Source organism: Pyrus communis, chromosome 13 (genome assembly GCF_041283825.1).
Source record: "Pyrus communis isolate YQ-2024b chromosome 13, ASM4128382v1, whole genome shotgun sequence".
In the NCBI taxonomy this organism is placed as follows: domain Eukaryota; kingdom Viridiplantae; phylum Streptophyta; class Magnoliopsida; order Rosales; family Rosaceae; genus Pyrus; species Pyrus communis.
Genome location: NC_142577.1, coordinates 18,078,460 through 18,101,847, shown reverse-complemented (window position 1 = coordinate 18,101,847; position 23,388 = coordinate 18,078,460). Strand labels below are relative to the sequence as shown.

At 35.1% G+C, this 23,388-nt stretch overlaps 1 protein-coding gene and 1 long non-coding RNA gene across 3 annotated transcripts; one reads left to right on the top strand and one right to left on the bottom strand.

Moving 5' to 3' along the window:
- The first annotated feature begins 1,341 nt into the window (after positions 1–1,341).
- On the top strand, positions 1,342–3,397 carry LOC148691883 (uncharacterized). Its single transcript, XR_015955154.1, has 2 exons — positions 1,342–1,926; positions 2,937–3,397. It is a non-coding gene; the product is annotated as an uncharacterized LOC148691883 (long non-coding RNA).
- A 4,630-nt stretch (positions 3,398–8,027) lies between these two features.
- On the bottom strand, positions 8,028–16,408 carry LOC137738338 (protein argonaute 10). 2 transcript variants are annotated; one of them, XM_068477975.2, is made up of 22 exons: positions 15,766–16,408; positions 14,158–14,767; positions 13,707–13,915; positions 13,351–13,500; positions 13,118–13,251; positions 12,893–13,002; positions 12,698–12,804; positions 12,359–12,497; positions 12,137–12,253; positions 11,797–11,904; positions 11,463–11,534; positions 10,995–11,117; positions 10,737–10,896; positions 10,479–10,600; positions 10,108–10,245; positions 9,884–10,026; positions 9,664–9,726; positions 9,487–9,550; positions 9,262–9,397; positions 9,081–9,154; positions 8,667–8,793; positions 8,028–8,543 (listed from the first exon to the last, which is right to left on the bottom strand). In XM_068477975.2, exons 2-22 carry the CDS (start codon positions 14,650–14,652, stop codon positions 8,362–8,364), a joined length of 2,973 nt encoding a protein of 990 aa, XP_068334076.2. In that variant the 5' UTR covers positions 14,653–14,767; positions 15,766–16,408; the 3' UTR covers positions 8,028–8,361. The 2 variants fall into 2 exon arrangements, with proteins under 2 accessions (XP_068334076.2, XP_088538992.1); XM_088682866.1 differs by lacking the exon at positions 15,766–16,408 and adding an exon at positions 14,958–15,068.
- Between the last annotated feature and the right edge of the window lie 6,980 nt (positions 16,409–23,388).

Genomic DNA, 23,388 nt, shown 5'->3' with positions numbered 1-23,388 from the left:
AGGAAATTGTGAAATTTGTAAGAAATTGTTGAAATTTGTGGAAATTATAAAAATTGTAGGAAAGTATTAAATTTGTGAAAGTTGTAGAAAATATTGTGAAATATGTAGGAAATTTGTAGGAAATATTAGAAATTTGTAATTTTGAATGAATTTTGAAATAACGTAATTTTGTAAATTAGTGCATGCTCGCTTTATTGTGAATTTTTCTCCAAATGTCATCACGGTTGATCATGAGTGCTCGTCACTCTGCCCTTGGTTTAGGTCAAACTAACCCGCGGATCATGAATTTTAAAATTAATTTTTTTACATACTGATTTTATTAATATTGTACATTTTCAAATTAATATATAATTTTAAATTACGAATTTAAAAAAAAATTAAAAAGTTTGCCGGACGATTACTTTCGTCAAGCATGCATTATGTAATTTATTTTCTTTAAATTTCTTGCCCGACAAGTTTTTCATTGAGCCAAAAAAAAATCTTTTATTTCGGCAAATCCAACAAAATCCTGTCTTCGGGCTAAGCTGGTTAACGCATTTCAGGCAAAACATGTTTGTCTGACGAATTCTAGAATTTCGCCGATCAACATTTTCGGCTAAGACCTTTGCGCAAAGACTTTTGCCTGATGAAATTTTGTTGGGCAAAACCTTTAGCGACGAAAACCTTATTTTGTTTGAGATGAAAGGGTTTTTTTTTTTTTTTTTTTTTTTTGTAGTGTAATATATTAGGTTGCCAATTGACATCTAATTTCTACTATTCATAAGCTTTAAGCCAAAGGGTAGTTACATACATTGGTCTCATCGTCACACCTAGTGTCTAGAAAACAAAGGGACAACACTATTTAAGTTTTAAACAACCAGTGCTTTTTCTTAACAGTAGTCATTTTCCTAAATGTCGGTATCAGATTTTTCTTTTCTTGATAATAATGTTTTTTTCCTTCTGTAATTTGAAGGGTATCAAATGTCTCCAATAACTAGTATGGTGCAGCTGGCGTCAATCAGATGGTTGTACCAAGAATTCAACAAATGGAAATTTTGCAAAGAAAAGGGCTATGATCAATGAAGTAAGAAAGATACTTAAACGGAATGGATTTAATGCAATAAATATATCTGAAATTAATTAGAGAAGAGAAAGAGAGATCATTTTCTTGGGTTGAGAATTGTGGTGCTTTCTTCTTTCACCTTTATGTGTGAAACATTATAGGCAATACCTATATTTATGTAATTGTAATATTATATAACCGTGCAAAATGGTCCCAAAATTTAAACACACTAGTCATCTCTTTTCCTCTGGCTCTTTCATGGTCGTGGTTTATACTTTTGCCTTATTTCAGTTGCAGTGTGAGAGAGAGATGTGAATTTAGGGTCCCCCACACATGCCTGAGGCCCAAACCTAAAAGCCTTTAATGTAAATGCACACATATATGGAAACACTCACTAATCTGTCTGCAAACTGCATGGGGGTTAGTCTTGGCGTGATAATATTCAATATGCAAACAACACACAATCGGGACCACCCTCCTCCCTCTGAAATCCTCTCACATCTTTTTTCTTTTCTTTTCTTTTTTTCTAATTATTTTTTCTTAGCGTTTTAGTCCCTAATATTCCATCTAATTCTAAATAAAATGGTAATTCCACTTCTGGCTCTATTTATACCCTCCTCCCGTCCTCCTTCTTTTGTCATCAAACCCTAGCTCACTAGCTCTCTCTCTCTCTCTCTCTCTCTCTCACAGAAAGGAATTTCCAGTGTGCATATGTTCTTATCATGCACTGGTAGCAGTTGAAGCTGCCAGCATGATCTTATAACTCCCTACTTCGTTTAGGGAAGATCAGATCATCTGGCAGTTTCACCTGTTGTTGGTAGCATGAGACCATCAAAACCCTAATTCCGACATAACACCAATCCCTAGCTACTGGAAATAAAGCGGTATTATTTCATGATCTCAATTAATTTACCTTGTAAATGTATAATTCGTTAGGATATATAATTAATTCGGCTGGTTTATCGATTAATTACTTTCATGCTTGATCTGTTCTATTTTTATGCAAAATTTGCACGGAAATGTCAGATATTTGGGTTTTTAGGGTTTTTTGAATGACACAATTTGTGTTTCTCCAAGCAGTACGATGATTGCATGCTCCTCAACTGGCACTTTGGTGATCGAGCCAATACCTAGCCGTGCACTTTGTTGGATATTAGTTATACTACCGGTCGTACTCAAATCTGCTAATATCTTAAGATTTCATATATGCACACATGTGTTCATCATCTCAACATGATTAATTTAATGGAGGTTTTCCGTAGTTAATATATGTTGTGAGATTTGGTCATCTGATTATCTGAATCTTTTCTCTGGATTTAAAATTTTCAATTGGAGGTTTCAATAATTATTCTGTGTTTTTTGATTGGGAATCAAGCCCTAGCTTGGTTCTTGTATTCGTTAATGGTTAGGGTATGGTATGCAATACAGGCCAGTTTTCTAGAGAGAGAGAGAGAGAGAGATGGTACAGTGAAGTGGACTAGGACTACTACTGCTGTGCTTACACAGGTTGTTGCAGGAATAACAATGGGCTTTTGCATATGTTTGAATGCCAGTCAACTGTGTGATAGATGGTCTTAACTTATGAGTACACACACACATATATATTATCTCAGAACGCTTTATAGTTCTTATGAAATTCACTGGAATTTAAACAAAAGGTGATGAAACTGCTTGAGATATAGGAAACACTGATATTACTTCAATTAAAAGCAGGAATGGTAAAAATGAAGTTTCTTTTTGTTAAGCTAGTATCTGGCTTGATGGTCTTGCTTCAGTGGTTGGATTTATCATCCTTTTGAGCTTATAGGTTTATTGGATGAGTATATACCTGCTGTACATTTTCTGTTATTGGTTCTAAGTTCGCTTACTTCCTCTCCAAATTAATCTGATGTAGATGGAAAGAAGGGAGAAGAAGAGATTGGGGATGTGATTACAGTGGCCCTTGGGGGACGTCTAACGAGACAGATTTTTTTCTATGCTGGCTATATTTCAGCCAACTCTTGAGTACAGGCTGCAGTTTTAGTGCTCATGAGAAACAGAATATGCAGCCACAAGCATGAGACCTCAGGAGCATGTACATGGCACAGGTACTCTGCCGCCCTGTGTCAATAATAGAACGACAGGAAAATTTCTCTCCATGTGACATTGTATTATTGACACGAAACGTCACAATAGTAGTGTATCCATGTCATGTAAGTTTCTCTCCACCACCTGGATTCAAATTGAAAATAAGTATTTTATATTAGTCATTCCATTACATACAAACTAGACACAAAGATCAGTTCTGGCAAATTTCATTTCTCAGTCGATAACCTGTGATTGGCTGTACCTTCCTAAGTGCACAATGGGATGGCAATTGATGATGTAATTTCTCAACTGCGACCCCATGTGAACCAACCCCCCTTCCCCTTGGTTGCATAGTAAATAATGTAACTCTCTCTCTCTCTCTCTCTCTCAAGAGTTTCTCCGTATGTTGCTTGTTGGACTTTGGGCCCTCTCTTTTGGTAGAATGTACAAATGGAAAAGATTCCATGGAGCTTTCAGATTTCCCTGGAGAACCAAATAATCTAAAGCTTCACTTGTTTGATTCTCCCAACTCTTTCCAGACTACTCATTTGTCAATAACCACTCATGAGAAGGGCGTTAGTTAAATATGAGGTCATATGAGATGGACGATGACAATGGCTATAATGTGCCCAGCACAGCAGCTTGCTTCAGAATTCAGATGGGCATGCAATAAAATAAATATTACACCAATTAATTAATCTCGGCGCCTTAATTGTGTGATGTGATAATTTTACATAGTCTAACATGCATTGGTGTACATTATTGTGAACTCATCTGCTTGTGAGAAGATTAATATCTTATAACATGACCGACGGAAGAAAGAATCCAAAGAGGTTAATTGCCAGTATAAGAAGTAGAATCGGAAATGGGAAAAATGTGGGAGCATCATACCTAGGGTTATAAGTGTAGAGGACGCCAAAATCTCTACAGTAGTGGTTGGATGAATCATCTCACATAACAAAAAGATGACTAGATGTACAAAACTACCACTGTACCTGACACAATATGAATTTTGCAAGCTAATTTTACATTAAAAAAATATTAACTTGAAAGTGGGAATCATTATTGCATTTCATCCAATATTAGCAGCCAAGTCACATCCATGATCCATCCTTTGATATGTATTTAGAAATTTGCTTCTACTAGAAATCATATAGATACATAATACAAATTATTAGCATAAGATGGTGAATACGGGTGTCGCATAACCAAAAATGATATTTCATACTGGCACAATAATACAAAAGATCATATATGCAAGGATGTTAATACAACAGTATCACAAAGATTATACATGTCAATGTGGTGTCATATAGAAACGTTAAAACACAGAGTGTGATCAGCAAGGCAGAGCTATTCATAGACTCGAAGATATCTTGGCCCCCTCTTCAATCACAACCCCTTTAGAAGATATAGAGCAATAGTCGCAGATTGAGAACAAAATCCTTTACCTTAAGATTGTGGCTGCCAGATATAAACCCTACATTTGCCATTGATCAAAGACTTGGGATATCCTTCACCTTGGCATCTTTTTCTCACCAATACTAGGTTCTCAGTTTCTCTCTAACAACATTACAACAACTAGGCTCTTGTGTGATAAAATAGTAAAATTTAGAATTTGTCTTTGAATTTTCACCGTAGTTTATATTCGGTCTCTAAACTAAAAATTCGTCAATTAAGATCCTTGGATTTAACAAAACATTCACACTTCAAAAAAAATCTGTAATTTGATTGTGGCAGGAAATAGAATTTGCACTCTAATTTATATTTGGTCCCTTGTTGTCACCCTAGTTTATATTTATCAATTAACCTTTCACCCTTTTAATTTTTTTTACCCTTGTTTGTTTATTAGCTTAGCTATCACTTTAACGTACAGTACCTACTAAGAGTGCAAGTGTAAAACTTCTTTTGAATTTTTGAGTTTGGTAAAAGAAAAATTGTTTTTCATTTGCCTTTTCCTTTCTAAGAAAATGCTGGTGTTGGTTTGACTACATAATTTTTCATTTCCAAGCATTTTTAACCGTTATGCTAAATACACACAGATAGAATCGTTTATCATTTTTAATTAAAAACAAAACTGGAGAAACACTACATGATAGTGCCCCTCAGCTTCCATTTTTACTCAGAAGTTTGTAAATAATTTCATTTGAAATTTTGTGGTTTTCTAATATAAAAAATTATTTCCAAGAGATTTTAGGTTCAAAATATTTTTCCCCCATTTTTTCACTTTAATGTTATAATATAATTTTTTTTCTTCTCAAATTGATAAGATATATTGTTTAATCCCAAAATTATGTGGTGACCTAACATGATAGTATTTTAATTGTCAAAAGTCAATTCAGTTCCTAGTTGGTCCAAATATATGAACAAGTGAAATATTATTACTCGAAAATGAGGGACTACACTTGCAGCCCAAGGATCATGTTGCCATTCAGAAGCTTTAATTTGGCTTTCACAATGGGATCAGGATCCTCTCCTGAGCAAATGGAGAGGATCCTCCTGACCGGGTCCATCGGGCCGTTCAAATTGTATTCAACGGCTACAATTATTATAACTTTTAGTGGAACCCTCCGTTTATAGCCGTTGGATAAATTTTGAATGGCCCGATGGGCCCGGTCAGAAGGATCCTCTCCATTTGCTCAGGAAAGGATCCTAATCCTTCACAATGGATCCAAAATGGTTAAAATGATCAAATATCGATAGAGCGATAGAATATCAACAGAGTAATTGATCATTTCAATGATTCAAATTTAAAAATAAGAAATTTTATTTGAATTCATATAATCTCTTTCTATACTCAATTTTTAAACTTTAAATGTGAATTGTCTTTTTTACCCTATTGCATAATTACCATCAAGTACAAGATGAAATTAACAATAAAACTACAATTTATCTTTAAACACACAATAACTAAACTCTACCATCACGCAATGTTTATCCTACGTTTATTCCGGCTAAAACCTGGTTCATAGGATATCAAGGTGGATATATGAGGAGAAAGACAATAAAATCTTCTGGAGAAACAAGCTTATACTATGTTATACTAGACAATGGCAATAAGTGATCAATCTGCAACAGTCAAAAATTAACTTTTACGATCTCTGGCATTAAGCTTTATTGAGAGAGTCTAATGCTAAAATTAAAATCAAATTACAGTTGTTGAAAGCATCAATACGAGCGGGATCACAATGCTTGAAGAGGTCCAGAAAAAATGTTGATAGAAAGGGTCTCAAGGTATGATATTATGGTAGACTAATATTGTTTGATATAGTTCCAAAATTTGTTTGATCATGTGTTTAGTTTTATTCTTTCTTCTGATCTATCAGCTTGTAATAGCAAAATCTTCACTGAGTAAAATCTTCAAGCTGATAGAAAGGGTCTCCAAGTTCTTTCTTCTTATCTATCAGCTTGTAATAGAAAGCGTCTCCAAGTTCTTTCTTCTTATCTATCAGCTTTCAAGTAAAATCTTCACCGAACTATTCAATTTGGAATTTATATTTTAAATGGGTTATAAAGATAAATTTATATTTTGAATTAATTTTGTGAGGGTAGTTTAGGTAGTAAATTTGGATTTAAAGAGATATTAATTCTTTAATTAAAAGTAGGGTTTTTTTGGGGCAAGTACTACTTGAATTGTAAGCATGTGGGCTTATACCATCTGAACTTTCAATTTTTATTTTTTACTATCTGAACTCTCTTCATTATTGGAATCTACCATCTACTTAACTTTCCATCCATTTTGCCGCTAAAACATGTCACCTATAGGAATATTTTCGTCAATTAACTTCATGGGGCTGACTAAGATACAAATTAGCTCCAAAATAATACAGCCTAAGTCAATATGATGCCAAAATTAGGAGTTTGTACCGCCCTAGTTCAACAATTCCCTCCATAAGAATTTGAAAAATTAATATTTGAATAAATTAAGGTGAATCACACACTCACTTGCTGACCTACAAAAAAAATAAATCTTGAATACTCACTGTAAATGAAATACTATATTTTTGCATAATTTTCACTTCAACAACCCTTGCCAAAATTAAACCCGAAATCAACTTCTTCATTTCTCTTCTAACCTAACTTCAACGCCGCTGTAGAGAAAATGCCTTTTGCCTTTGTACAAATTGATTCCAATAAGCCCTAGGAAGTGAATTGACAAAAATATCCCTCCACGTGAGAGGCGCATGACATGATTTAATAGCAAAATGGATGGAAAATAATGTAGGTGGTAGATTCCAACAGTTTAGAGAGTTCAGGTGGTAAAAAATAAAGATTAAAAGTTTAGGTGGCGCACATGCTTGCAAGTTCAAATAGTACTTGTGCAAAATCTCTTTAAAAATAAGAAAAACTAATGAAAATGGCTTAAAAACTTTGAGTTTTAATAATAAGAATAAAATAAATGGTAAAGTAAACAATACCAGGATTGACTTTTTAGTGTAAAAATGTGGTTTTTCGTTAAAGTGAACAGTATCATGAGCTTTTCGTTAAAGTTCCCTTAAAAATAATATGAGTATTAAGAGTAAATTGGATATAGAAAGAAATTATATAAATTCAAATAAAATTATACTTTAAAAAATGATCATTTGATGAATTTCCCAAGAAAAAAAATCAAAACAATTAACTTTGGCAATATGCATTTCTTATCGGGATTTCCTATGGCAGTCCAAAGTATTGGGTACTCGCACACTTTTTTTAACAGTTTCTTTCTAACGATTATTTAAGAACCCACTGGAGAATTGTTTCTTATTTGTAGGTTCGATGTTAGAACAGCTTATTGGGTTGAGAACTAACTGGTGATTTGCAGAAGTAATTGCAGGTAGTAACTTGCAATTCTTCTCATTCATGCTGAAATATATACTTCTGAAAAAAACTGCCAACTGATAGTTTGAGAAGCATTTTTTGAAGCCTGACGCAAAAATTTCCTAGATGTAAATTAGATTCATTAATTAACATTTCTTTACAGAGCCTACAACTGATAAACTCCCCATAAGTGGGCCTACACTGCAGTGAACAAGGACCTGCTATCTATGGTGATCAAGGAACAACTCTCTAACACTATAAATACTGATCTAAACTCAGAAACACCCTCTCTATTCTTCCCTCCGCCGCTAGTTAAACCGGAAGACCTTGAACCCGCATAAAAGGTTTGTATGTGAGGAAGGAAAATTAACAGTGAACAATCATCTTGTGGTTGCAGCGTCTTTTCTGGCTAATCTCGTTTCAGTGACCAAACCATCGACCCTCTTCCACTTCTAACAATAAAACATTACTCTCTTTACATTCTCCTTCAAGGCTGGTAATGGTCGGACTCCAGACTCGCCAGCAGCGCGTGTACCCTTAGCAGTGTGACCAGTAGAGCCATTCTCTTGCATATCTGGCTCCAGATAGAATCGAGCACGGAAAGCAGCCAAATGCGCATAGTATGCCGGAGGTACTGCAAAAGGACACAGCAGATAATTCAAAACCTTTTTCACCTAGAGCATGGCTTTATAGCAGAATTGATTATGCATGAGCAGAAAATTATTCGGCCATGTCACATGGAAGAACAATTACTTACCAACAGAAACGGAGCGTGTGCACCTTGCATATGTGTAACACAGGTTATTTGTCAATGATTGGATTCCATCAGCAGTAAAATTATTCTCATCCCAAAGAACATGGTAGTGAGCTGGGCGACTTGTCCCCTGCCAATATAAGAAAAATATGCATACATGATACATTCAACTGTCAAAGACTGTAAAATTTACAAAGCATTATAAATGGAAAATGCAACTAAAATTTGTTTAAAAGATTCTATGCGGTTACACCCATATGTTATTTGAAATTAACAAAAAGCGATTTTTTTTGGAACATGATTGGTTCAGATTTTCTGGAATATGGTTTCAAAGAGATCCAGAGATATATTTAATTTTTCCAGGCTTCCAGTTCCAGGGCAGAACTGCAAAGATGAAAAGTGAATACAATTTTCTACCTGAATACCAGCATGACTGCAGAGATAAAAATCATGTTCGGTTGGATGACAAATCTTAGTATCAACCACGGTACCTGAAAACAGTAAAATGATAAAACATTAGAGCAAAAAACACTTTGTATTAGTCAAGAAGGTGCAACATGACGGACAGATGTAAGTTTCCCAGATAGGTTAACTTTACCAGGTAATATGTTCCCACTCTTGTCTATGCTGCTCCTGTCCCTATGGTTATTAGCAAATAATCGAGTGTGGTGCCGTTTTTGAACCACAATGAAAGTCACTGGTGGTTGATAGTTGGGTTCCAGAGAAGCACATGCCTGTATGAAGATTACTTATCAATGTAATTTCCATTCATCTCCAATATATTGATACCAGCCATAATGAAATAAAATATTTCAATTCTCACCTTCCGGATTGCATCGAGCTCATAAAGTAAGACTTGGTAAAATTGACCTTCACTTACACCATCCCTGATCAGAATTATTTCCATCCAATTTAAGAACATGGCACAAAGAAAAAACAATGCAGACAGATAATCAAACTGTTTGTTACAAACACTGGCACTAGGAATACAAACATTTACCTGTAAAATATAATCCTTAGGGGCTTCTGTCCTGTTGCCTTCCTAAATGAAACCAGAAGATCCCTGGACAAACAGAATAACGTTAAAGATAAAGAGTGTTAGAACCTACGCATGGAGAGCATTATATGCAAGCAGAAGATCCAAGGACCAAATTGGATTTCCATTAGTAGGGGAAGAATGCACTCAAGATTAAGAAAAGAATTGGCTAGAGTTCTCGTACCGGATCATGCCACCACTGACACTGCCACGAACAGGGTCTTGCCATGTTTTATACAAATCCTGTATGAGTTCCTGTCTGTGAGCTTGAGCACAAACTAATCCAGCATATTTGGTCACTTCGGGCCAGTCCTGGGAAGCTACCACCTGGATAAGTACAAACACCATTAGCAACGAAGGTTTCAACACATATTGCCAAAAGAATTTCTATGTAATAAAGGATTTTACAGCAGCAATTGAGGGGCTAGAATCTTCTCCATTCTCAGGGTGAGTCACATCTGCTCCAAAGATTATGGTTGGTATATCACTGACCAAAGGTATCCTGCAGCTGATAGCATCCAAGAGAACAGTGTTTCTGCCACCCATCTGCACCATGGATGTGTCCCAAAATCATCAGGATCCAGTAATTATAGGGGGTGAAGAGACTAGGTTTACAATAATCACAAAAGAGGCCATTATCTTTACCATAAAAATGTAAAAACATACAGAAAGAAAAAGGATGCTCTCATTCTCAACAACTTTGTCTCAGGTCATATATTGTAAAATGAGCTCATTCACGGTTACCGTAGTATTATGCAAGACTCTGGAATTGGACAAACCTTAACATTTATCTTTAGGGAGACATTAGCCAAGTACTGTTTGCTGATCTTGAAAACATACTTTGTGAGACAGCATTGTGATATTAAACCGAGATCTGTTTCACATATTCGCTTGATATCACCTACAATAGCAGAATCAGATTAGAACTACATATACAATTCCAGATCAAATCTCACGTATAAAGCTTATTTTTAAGCATATCAAGGTCAAATATTAATGCAATATTCTAAGTGAAATCACAGGCACGTATGACATACCATACAGGGACCCGTTGTTGTCAGGCAAAATGGCCAATAGGAGCTCTAAATCTTTTCCTTTGGTCTTGTTCATGGACGCATGATAAACATGCTTCAAAGCTTTCTCTACTTGTTCAGGCCTCGCATTGTAGATTGGAATTACAGGTTCTGAATTAAATTCCTACAGAATAGCAAAATACATTTATATCCCAAATTATGAAAACATGCAGAAATGACATAAGACAAAACACTTTACATAAAAATTGGCATAAATAATACCATGCCAGATACTTGACACATTTGAGCAAGTTCACTGCAAAATCCACGTGCGACACTCTCTTGCACTCCCCGTGAAAAATTAATACAAGCCCACCGACTGACAGTCATTCCATTAATCATTTTCTGCATTACAAGAAGACAGGCAGCCAAAGTATTAGTAGTAGAACCATAGAACGAAGACGTTATGACTGATAAAAACCTTGCAACACCTTAACAGATATTGGAGGAAATTATAAAATGAAAATTTTTAAACACGGTAGTGTAGATTGTACTACAATATCAGGGGTGATAGGTTGTACATGTTGAATTGATTATCTATTGGAACTGTTATTACCATGATGGTTCAATGGCCAATTTGACTCACTTATACATACTAAAAATGGAGTTATTACATTCACAAAATCAGAAAGGTAATCTAGAAATTTATGACAATTAGCAAAACAAGATTGCAGTTGACAAGTGTGGTACCTTGTTCATCATATTCCACTGACCAACTTGAGGCAAACAATTCTTTTCTTTTCCAGTTTCATGATACTTCAGCTGCAGGTAAGGGTTCCTTGAGATGGTCAACATATATTTTCCAACTTGCTACAAAAAATGAGAATATATACCAAGGAAAATGTTATTCACACACCCATTTTTACCTCCCACACACCCTTGTTAATTGTTGGCCACTGATCTTCAATTCATTCAATCCAATGGCCAAAAATTGAGAAGGGTGTGAGAAGTAAAATAGGTGTGGATAGCACTACCCTATACTGAAACAAACTTTTCAAAGAAAAAAATTGAGGGGGAGCATTACCCAAGGAGCAGGAAGAATTCGAGCTTCGACTGAAGCTAGTTTTTCACTGATTTTGATTCCAAACTCCTTCGCATAAGGATCTTGGTCATAAGCGTTGTGTTGAACAGTCTGCTAGCATTTTAATTTCAAAAGGAAAAAAATAGCGTTACAGATAATATATTTCGTATGTGTACTTTTTCACCATTTCCCAAGTTGGTCATTACATCAAACTATCAGCCAATTTCACTATTATTTTTCTCTCCTGAAAACCCCCACTGATATAGGAAATCTGTATTTCCTTGGGAAGAAAGTCAGGAGAGAAAAAGCATTTAACCATGTTAAAATATAAAAAAAAAATCACCTGCAGGATGTCATTTTCACGATCCCTGGGTCTTTGACATGTAACCTTTAAGAGAGCAGTAATTTGCTTCTCATTCAACCTCTTTGTATACCGTTGCCCCTCAACAATTTTGCAGGCCTGAAAAAGATTAGAGCGTGTAAGTTCCACATAAGAAATATGAAAAAGAAATTGTAATTAAATAATCACCGGGAAGATGAGAAGTTTTTAAGGACAATTACTCGCCTCCATGGGTAAATAGTTTGCCTTCTTCTGATTACCAACTTGAAGGCAAGGAAGATGCCCGTGTTGAATGGTGAATCCATACATCTCTTGGAAGTATTCAATTACGGACTTCATGGTCAAGTTCTCATCAACAGGAAACCTGAACAGACATAGCATCAGCAAATAGAACACTAGTAAAAATCGATCAAGAAAAGAAATTACAGCTTCTGGCCTTGCTTCCTGAAGATGGAAGGGGTGTGGGAAATAGAGTGCAAGCCTTGATTCTTGTACCTGTCTGTGTACAAGTACAAAACCAATAAAGCTGACAAAAAATCCAACCTAGAGCTACTTCAAACTTACACTAGTTCTCTTGTAGGTTGAGATGTCAATCCTGAAACTCGATACTTTCTTCGAACACTCCCTCTGTGTGTAACTTCAACTTTCACACCTCTAAGAGCCTTTTTAATCTGGTAGACATTTAAATTAACGCTCTAGATTGAATTCAATACTATGGGAACAGAAACATGTCGCACCAAAAATCTAAGAATCAAGTACCTTTACACGGTCAGCATCAGACAATGTTCTAGACAATACATCTTTGCCTAGAAGCTGGGCTACAAACTCTATTACAGGGAGAGGCTCAATAAACGCAGCCGAAGCCATATCTGTAAATGTGACAATAGAGAAACAATAAAAACAAAATATGTGAGAGATCATATGAGATTTACACAAACCATAAGTGCGTTCCTTTCGAAATTCAAATAACTTTAAATTACTAACCAATATTGAGGGAAAGCCCCATTTGGGTAGGTCTTATACTTTGGTAAAACCCGCACCACGATTCCAACCCCTCACCAAGCCGTTGTGGTGATCTGATATCGGGTGAAAAGAAGGATCTCCCAATGGGGCAGTACCTTTACCAAACCAAATGAAGACCGGGTCAAATTAATAATAAAATCAATCTCAGCACCCACAGAACATAGTGCATTTACAGTTGGGTAATAAATTAATACCTCTTGTTTGAGAGCTCTCTTAATACAATGTCAAGAATTTGGAGCGCTTCCTGTGGAGCATCGGCACACTTACCAGCCAGAAACTGGCCCAGATGATGCATGTTTGCTCGTGCAACAAATTTAATTACCACTTTATATTCTCTTTCTCTTCTGAAATATTGGGTAATCGGAAATTAGTTCCATTTGGAGATTATAACGACAAATTCCAATTGCTCATCGTATAGAAAACAAAACAAGACCATTGGAAATTTCTTAAACTTTATTGTTTCCAGTTCGTGTTAGGTATTATTATAATCCAAGTCAATATATAAGAGTCTACACGGAAACGGAAGGAAAACAGGAGGCGATGTCCTTACTTTCGGCCATTGTTTCCATCAGGTTCATCAACAAGCTTAATATTGAACTCCTTCCAAGCAAAGGGCAGCTCACCAGCAGTGTACAGACTCTTTCTACCATCATAAGCAGGCAGTCTCATTCCTAAGTCAGATTCCTTGTACAACCTCACCAGTTCTGCCATGATAGCTCTGTTCAAAGCTCTCGATGCAACTTCGGGAGTTATGCTAACCTGCAAGAGTCAGATAACCAATGCCGGAAAAGGCAAACAGACATTAAGAACAAGATTTTAGTTCAAATTTAACTCTCATAAATGCCACCAGAAGAAAGGGACCGTGAAAACAGTGCTTTTTTCAATTTCTTCTGCAATGCAAAAGAAAATATGAAAAGTAAAAACATCTTAAACATGTTGAGTGTCAGATTAAAGGGCCCAATTTTTATGGCACGGCAGAAACATCAAACAAAAGAGCTTACATCATAATGGTTCAAGTCCTTCTCTGGTAACTCTGCAAAGAAATGGTTGGCCTTCACAATACACTTGATCCCAACTTGTCCATAACCAGGCCGAGGAGCAAAACTCAACGACTTGCTCGAAGTTGGAAACCCCATCTCCATGGAAACCGAGTTGCCGCCATTTTCCACATAACCATTTGGACTAGTAGCTAGAGCAGCAGCACCACCCAAGCTTGGTGACGCAGGTAGATGAGCCACAGCGCAGTGCCGCGAGCTCGGCCGCATACAAACATCACCTTGATCGGACTTCCGACCGCCTCTGCCCCTTCTTCTTCCTCTGTTTTTTGCTGGAGGTGATGTTTGGTTATGGAGTTTGGGGTTTTGGGGTTCCTGGGGTGGTGGACCTTTGCCATTTTGGGCAGTCTTCGGTGCCTTCTGAACTGGGTTCACTGGGTTCTGCAAGTGGGGTTTGATCACAAGGTGTTGCTCCGAGCTTTCTTTCTTTCTTATAGGCATGTTTGCAGAAGCACTTGGTCAAAAGGTTAAAACTTTCACCAGATTGCACAAAAACACAATGCCTTGCCTTCTAATTTTTTCACCCAATTTCCAACAGATTTAAACACTAGTTCCACTGGAAGAAAAACATACAGGAAGAAATGGCATGTCAGATCAAAAGGACCTCAATAAATTTCTTAAACTATGAATAAACGGTAAAAATATTAATGAGATTTCAATTTCATCAGTCTTGTACGCAAGGTAAAACAGTAGGGGTAAATAAATGAACAAGCATTACTATTCCTTTGCAAAAACTGAAACTTCACCTGTTCAACTCTGTTTCTGCAGAATTTGACCCCTCTAAAAATTACATGTACATACAAAACTGAATACCAAAACCCAGAAACCAGAAGAGAAACAGTTTCTTCTGACTTGTGATTTGCAGAGCTATTCAGTAAATAAAAACAATAAAATATAACAAATTAAATAAAAACATTCAAGCAGAAAAATAAAATAAAATCATAAATGCACAGATAAAACAGACTATTACCCAAAAACCCCAGGCGGTCCTCCAAATGCTACTATGAGCAGCCCAATGGCCATGAAATCTCTTGAGACAAATAAAATAAAATAAAAATAATATTATGGTGAATAGAAACTTGAAAAAATGGAAAAACCCAGGAGACAAAACCAGTGTCTTGAGCCTGTCTGGTGCTCAAAACTGAAATTTTGTCAAAATATCACACAACAAGGAATAAGCCCAAGCAGATAAAAACACAAGAAAATACATTATAAATACACACACACATTTATATACACACGCTTGAAAGGAAATATAATAACACTATTAAATTTGTGTGGGAAGATTTGAGACCTTGTGACTGCTAAAAGAAGTAGAATAAAAACACTGAGAAGAAAACAAAAATCAAGAACATATCCAAGAGGAAGGAATAAACATTGAAAGGGGCAGAAAAATCACTATCCAACTTAATGCCACACACAGAAATTAAACAAAAAAATAAATATATAAATATAAATATATATATATATATATATATATATATAATGAGTCCATTAAATACACCCACGAAGTCCAAGAGAAACCCAAAAGAAACAAAGCTGGAGACTACTCACCAACAACCAACCAGTCATTTAAACTCACTAAGCAGCAGCAGCAACTGTGAACGAGCTAGCAATTAACTCACCGAGTCACTCGAGAAACAAATTAAAGCAGTGATCTTTGGATTGAAAAAAAAAAAACTGGGGGATTGAAAGTTTTAAGGGATGGAAAGGGTACCAAAAGGGGAGAGATTTAAAAGATGGGCTATGTGGGGGATTCAGATTCAGATAGAGAGAGAGAGAGAGATGGGGAGAGATGGGGAGAGACGGGGGCAGTGATGCGGATGATGATGAATCTTTATACACGCATGCAAGTGCTTTTGGTGTTTTCTTTATCACGTGTAAAAGGCTTGAAGACCTGATCTCTTTGCTTTTAAATATGGCTTCTTCCTCTCTCTCTCTCTCTCTCTCTCTCTCTCTCTCTCTCTCTCTCTCTCTCTCTCCGGTTTGGGTTGTGTTCTGAACCAACAGCACTGCCTCGGGGACGCAGCAAAGACCATTTATTATAAAAAGAAAAACCAGAAGAGAGAGAGAAAGGGAGGAGGGAGGGAGGGAGAGAGAGAGAGAGAGAGAGAGAGAGAGTGGGAGGGAAATTGGATGGAAGGAAATGGGTATGCGTCCAAAAGAGCACCGAGTATTTATAAAAGCAATCATACACAGAAGAAGAATAATTCGAACTTGCAGTCCTTGCAGACTTCTCCATTTCAGCTCGCTCTCTCTCTCTTCTCAGTCCCCACTGTCTAGTCCTATTTCATAATTTCTTTGTTTTTTCTTATTATCCATTTTTAATCATTCATCAATTTTATATCTTTAATTTTTTTTATATGTAATGTTTTATTTATGTACCCATAACAACCAGAACCACAACTGCCCACTGTTTGGCTTAAGATCCATTTTTAATCATTCATCAATTTTATATCTTTAATTTTTTTTATATGTAATGTTTTATTTATGTACCCATAACAACCAGAACCACAACTTCCCACTGTTTGGCTTAAGATTTATTGCAATCTTAGACTAAAAATAAAATTTTAGGTTTTAAACCTTCCCAACTGGTTCTAATTCTAGGGCAATATGAGTTCTAACTCAAAATTTATTTTTGAGGCAAATTTAGGTCAGGATACCACTAGGTTAGTGGGCTGGCCCCATCATATATGTTTTTTTTTATTTTTATATTTATAAATTTATTGAATTTAACGGTAGAAAAACAAATCTAACGGTTCAAATTTAAATTCAACAGTTAAAGTAATTAAAAAAAATATTTCATGGAATTCATATTCTTTCATAGTGTTCCATGAGTTTTATAATGCTAGTATAGTGATTTTACCCTATATATCAAAATCTAAATATTTTTAAGTTATAATGTTCATAAAATTAAATTAAAATCATCTACATAATTTTTATTTTTAAGATTACTTTAAGAAAAAAATATATTATAAATTCATTCTCTACCCATCTCTTGCTAGAAATTTAACCTAAAAAAATTAGAGCAAAAGAATTATTTTTGAATTAAAATCTAAATTTTTTAAGTTAAAATCTTTAAATTTTAACTCAAAAACTAAAAATGGTAGCTTTGATAAAACACTGTAAAATAAAGCCTGCAACGCTGCATTCTATACATATATATATATATATATATATATAATATCTACGGGGATTAGATGAGACCGTCTTGGGCCCACCCAGCTTCTTTTTTCTCTGCTTTTCCCGCGGTTTGAAGTTTGGACCTATTGGTCTTGTTCACTGCATTGAGGTCTCTACCATATTCATACGTTCGGTTTGAATATCTTTACACGAATATGACGTTATTTAACCGCTTGTGTCAATAATATAATATCTTGTATAATATTTCATATTTTATTTTTGCATCATTTATGAGTATTGGTGTAAAATATTTGACGTTGACAATATATTCATATCATAAATTTTTTTTTATTTGCTTAAATGTTCGTTTCTTTTTAATTATCTCTTTGTTAAAAATTGTGATATGATTTGGCAACTACTGTTACATTTAGAGGTCTGCCATATTTTCCCTATCCACCTATTCACTTAAGCTTGATCTTGAACTCTTCTTGATATTTTGTTGTTCAAAAGAGCAACATTCATTAAATAAACTAAAGTATTACAATTGGGCACAGCCAACCAGCCCAATAAACAGATAGACAAAAATTCGAATTTGAGGCCGGTACCTGGTCTTCGATTCCAAGATCAGTAAATGCAACAGCGAAATTTGTGACGTCGCATTAATCAGTTTGGACCGATAGACCCCATGTTTGGTGGTGAAAATCTTGAACAAAAATGGCCTTCCTTACCCCTCTGAGGTTGTATGTGTAGTGCAAGTGTAGGACTGACGTGTTAGCCTATGATGGCAACGTATTGTAATCTTTATGTCCTGCTTGCTTCTTATTTGTACCGTTGTCAGCCTTTTCTTAGCTGTCTTTGTTCTTCGGTTTCTAGCCCTGATAATGAATTTCCAGTTTAACAAAAACAAAAAACAAAAAAATCCCACAAGAAATTGGAAGAGCTAAACATGCCCAATAGAAAAAAAGTAAAGAGATTAAGCAAAACCCTAATTTTTATCTTTCAAAGGCAGAGCGCACAACCACAAACATCTTACCAGCAGCCATCGAGGCAATCACATTGGAGAAAATGATCAGGAGGTCAATTCGACCAAGACATCACAACACAAAAGTTACAAATCCGTAGCCAAAAGTGCACCACAATCAAATTTCATCACCAGGAATGTTGAACCAAGAGAGAAGTTGTAGGATTTTTACACAAAGAGAGAAGTTCACTTAAACTCTACATGGTTTTATATGATGTAAAGTATAAGGGCATCAATTCCACAAAAACAAAAGGAAAGTATAAGGTATTAGTGGCATTTTCAAGTAATTTTCTCTCAAACAACTTAAGATATTATGTCAATCAATACAACTTTTTCGTAAGTGATGGATTATACCAATAAATAGAGTTTTGTTTTAATTAATTGGATCCCCGAGTTCAAACTAATGGATACATTTCCTAGTAAAGTGGAGACGCCTACAAGACAACCAAATCGCCAAGTCCAAAATGACAACAAAACCAACAAATCAAAGAAGAAAAATAAATGAAACTACGATCTAGTAGTATTCTTTTCACTTATAAGTTTTATTTTTTAATTCGAATCTTGTAAATTGCGAGTTCAATACCAAGAAATAGTTACTCATACACTGCAATGACATCTTGAAGGATTTACCCCTAGGTTGTGCGCGGGGCGGGAAGCCACCGCAGTAGCACATTGAAGACTCGGTTGCTTCATTTTCTTAGTTTTGGAGCAAGAATTCCAATGCCCAAAAAAAATAGCGAAGGGTTTCGACTTTGTATCATCACTACAAAATGGACAGGCAGCCAGGCTCGTGGTTTTGAATCTTTGATGCGTAAGGATATACGGTGGTGTTGGATTTGTGGGGCAGACACAACACAGAGGAGCAGTGATTGTCGATATGGTGGTATCCTGGTCTTGGAGGAGGTTGGGTCCCAAACTCTAGTAACATCCTTTTTTATGGTGGAAATTCAAACCAAGTTTCATTAATCATTATATTTTGGATCGTTGTGATTGGGTGGGTTCGGTTTGATTATTATTGATTATCCTAATAACCTACAAAGATTGATCATCTTACTCTCCACCCAAATCAATTCGGATTTTGCTTACGAGATCAACATTAGAACGGTCCACTAATGATCGAGTCTATCACATCTCTTTTCAAAACCTATCCTTAAACTAGATTCATGGTAAATCCCTGTACTTGATTTCTGTCTCTTTTATTTACTTTATGTTTATGTAGGACAAAAACTTCGATCTTTTTCCAAACCAAAATCACTTTCAAGTTTCTGAAAAAAGAAATCACTTTCAAGTATACGGGGTGAATCCAAACCGAGGAAGAAAATGTTGAGAATCAAACTTGTCGTGCATCTACGAGTGTGCAGTTGCAACATAAATTAGTGTATAGCTCGTAAATTTTTTAGCTTTTCAAGTGAGGCATTTCAAAAAAAAAAATTAGCTCACATAACTAAGGGGCTTGTAGTGATCTACCAAGTCATGTTGTGTGCATGTTGATAGATGCCAACAACTTACAAGAGAGCCTGTCAACTATGCTAACAACTACCAGGTGAGCATGTTGACAAATACTGAGCCTCCTTGAGCCTTGTTGAGTGATGTTAACTTGTTTCAATTGCAGATCATAAGGAATTCAAACAACTGCTTCAAATACAATATCAGGAAGTACCGCTTGCGGAACCTCGATATCCATAGGTTTATTAGCTAAATGGCAATTGGCACATACAATGCAACCAGTCGCTTCTCGCGGATTTTCATAACCCTGCTGTGCAAAAATGGGATATGCATTTGAAAGGGGTCGAGATTTGCTAAGCATGGCATTTAATCGAATACTTGTGGACATTCTGGATCGCATACCAAACATTCAAAGGGTCCTAGAAGACCTTCCCAATGTTTTTCCTCCTTCGACGGGTCCTAGGAACACCATGGTCCCTTAATGAGTACGCCCCTATCCATGTGGGTGTGGGAAGGAATGAAACACTTCTTAACAATCAGACGTGTGCTCAATCCTGCTTTCATTTCATACCATTGATTATTTTAGAGTTCAGAACCACAGTATTTAGAATTTACTCCTATTTATATATAATTTATAAATAGGAGTAAAAATAAGATTTTTCTAAGAGAGATTTTGGATGCGGTCCCTAACTATGAATATTCTTTGATTGAAACTTCGTTGGTTTTCAATTTTTGATCGAAGTCCCTGAAATTAATGTGATAATTTATTTCTATATATGTTACTATTTTTCTTAAATTAAAAATTGAAATTTATAGTTGTTTATATTAATGATATTTTAAATAAAAAAAATCATAATTTGTGGGATTAAAAATATTAAAATATAAGTATACTATTGTGTGTGTGTGTGTGTGTGTGTAAACATGGGTACATTAATAAAAAATTGTTGTACCAAAACATGGGTACATTCTTCAAAATCACCAAAAAAAAAAAAAAAAAAAAAAAAAAAGAAGAAGAAGAAGAAGAAGATATTAGGCTTAATAACATCAATAAATTTCTTCAATTAAACTTGATATGGATACATTTTCAAATCAAAGAAAAAATAATGTACCCATTTAAGTTTAAAAATTGATTAGAAAAAAAAATGAATCGATTTTATATATAAAAAAAAAAGTACATTTTACATATAACAAATTGGTATATTTAAGAATGAGTAAATTTTAAGATTAAAAATTTGAAAAAAATTACATGAATGGGTACATATAATTAGCATGAGTACAAATAAAAAAAAATATGGCTACAAATACAAATAAAACTTTTAAAAATATGGGCACAAAAAGAAATTAATATATGGGTACAAATTAAAACTGAAAAGAAAATTGGTACAAATTCAAAAAGGGTTACAAATTAAAAATGGGTACAAACTAAAAATAAAAATATATGATAAAAAAATTTAGCCATAAATATAAATATATTAATTGTAACATTTTTAACACTAAATGAATATATTTAGAAATAAAAAATATTTTACTATTGAAATAATTAATGATATTATTAATACCCAAGGACCTTGATCAAAAATTGAAAGGAATAAGATTTTAATTAATGGAGTAGCAAAATGAGGAATGGGAACCTAATTTCTCATTTTTCTAATGCTATGCCTTGCACAAACAATCTATGACCACTCGAAAATAAACAAACAAAACGTAACATGTTTCCCCACGTGCAATTTAAAATTTTTTGTATCCTCCAGCTCACAAATTAATTTATACCCTAACGATGATAACCAAGAACTCAAAATGTATTATCGTTGGTGAATTCTGAGGTATGATTTGGAATATTGAAACAAAAACAATTTAAGTTCTTCACCTCCATATACAATTGTAAGCTTGCAAACCATATCTATATCTGTATGTGACACGTATCAAGCAAAAACCCTAACTTAATGGGATTGGGAGAGGACCACTTGCACCTGCCATGGATTTCCAGTCATGAACTCATCAGAAGATCTCATGATGTTATTAGTACTCTGATCCTACTCCTCATGGAAGGTTATCGGTCGCATGCTCGCAGTATTCCATAATACAATAAATGCACCAAATCATTGCTCTCCCATGCAAAAAGAAATAATAATTCGTCGCAAAAAAAAAAAAAAAAAAAAAAATTAATAATAAAAAAGTGAGAGATGGGTTTTGTGGCTGTTGGTTAGTAGGAGGATGGGCATTTTTTGTTTTGGCATGGGTAGGTGGAATTTTCCCATTTTTCATGGTAAAAAAGGATTTCTAGTAGAATAATAGGGACAAGGTAAACTATGATAGATGGGCAAACTTTGTTTTGTTTTGGGGTCCGTATTTGTTTTTGGGTATATTCACGTTTTACCATCATTATTCACTCATCACTATGTGTTGTTTTGTTGCGTTTGTGGACAAGATAGAGGGATATTTGAGAAGAGAAGTCGAAGAGGAGGAGGTGGTGGACCTGGTGGTGGTAGAGTTGAAGGTGGAGGTGGTGTGGGGATGTGTAGGGGGGGGGTGTTTCCCGAGTAAAATGTTTGGACGAATGGAGGAGGAGGAGAGTGCGTGTGGTAGGGGACCAGTCTCCAGGATATGTGAATTTTGCATCACATTCCAAGGTTGCATGCACATTTTTTTGCAGTGCTCCATCGCTGCCTATAATTCCACCTATCTCAATGTTGATTGCTTTGTTGGGGACATTATGTTTCTTTCAAAGACCCACCCCAATTTCCTTTTGCTTTAGTAGCACATTTTGCAGTGTTATTGTTACGTCCATCAACAACTTCATACTTCAGGTGCTCATGTTTGTGATGAGAAGGGGATGCTACCGTCTTTTTCAGTCAGACCTTTTTGTTCTATTTTTTTATTTTACAATATTGTACAGGGATTGAATCGTCTACTTTATAGTTCATCATTTAATTTTTATGTTCTCTTTCTTATCATGCAATGTTGTACAATAATTGAAACATTCTACTTTTTAGTGCACCATTTGAAAACTAACTCTAAAAAAATCAACATTAACGAGTAAGTGGCCCTTTACCACAGTGGTGGAAAGGTGTTGAGTCCTTACATGATGACATTGGTTTGAACCTCGTTGGTCGCTAAACTAAAATCTAATATAACAAAATCTATTATTTGACAAAAAAAAAAAAAAAAAAAAAACCTATACAATTAACGATGTCAAAACTGAAATATTTTTAATTTAATACATAACTTATATATTTATTAGATGGGAATTGTTATTAGCACTTCAAAAATCTCATTCTTCACTCCAAACTTTCTATATTAGGAAAGAAAAATACACTTGTGAAGATTGTAGAATAAGATTTTTAAAATGTCAATAACACTTTCCTATTAGATAACCCATTACACGACTGAACAATTTCGAATTTAAACCTAAATCATAAACGGTTCAAAATCTCGCTCAAAACCCAAGAGGGGTCGTGGGTGTTTCTTCACCCAAGAGGGATCGTGTTTTTTTTTTTTTTTTTTTTTCATTCCCCCATTATATGGTTATCTGATTCCCATGTAAAAGCTAACTCAGTCTCAAGACTCTCAACTCTCAAGGTGTGATA

Coding starts and splice junctions, on each gene's coding strand:
- LOC137738338 (XM_068477975.2), bottom strand. CDS start 14,652: ATGCCTATAAGAAAGAAAGAAAGCTCGGAGCAACACCTTGTGATCAAA. Junction 12,254..12,358: donor CAAACTATTTACCCATGGAG/GCGAGTAATTGT, acceptor AATCTTTTTCAG/GCCTGCAAAATTGTTGAGGG. Junction 9,551..9,663: donor CTAAGGATTATATTTTACAG/GTAAATGTTTGT, acceptor AATTCTGATCAG/GGATGGTGTAAGTGAAGGTC.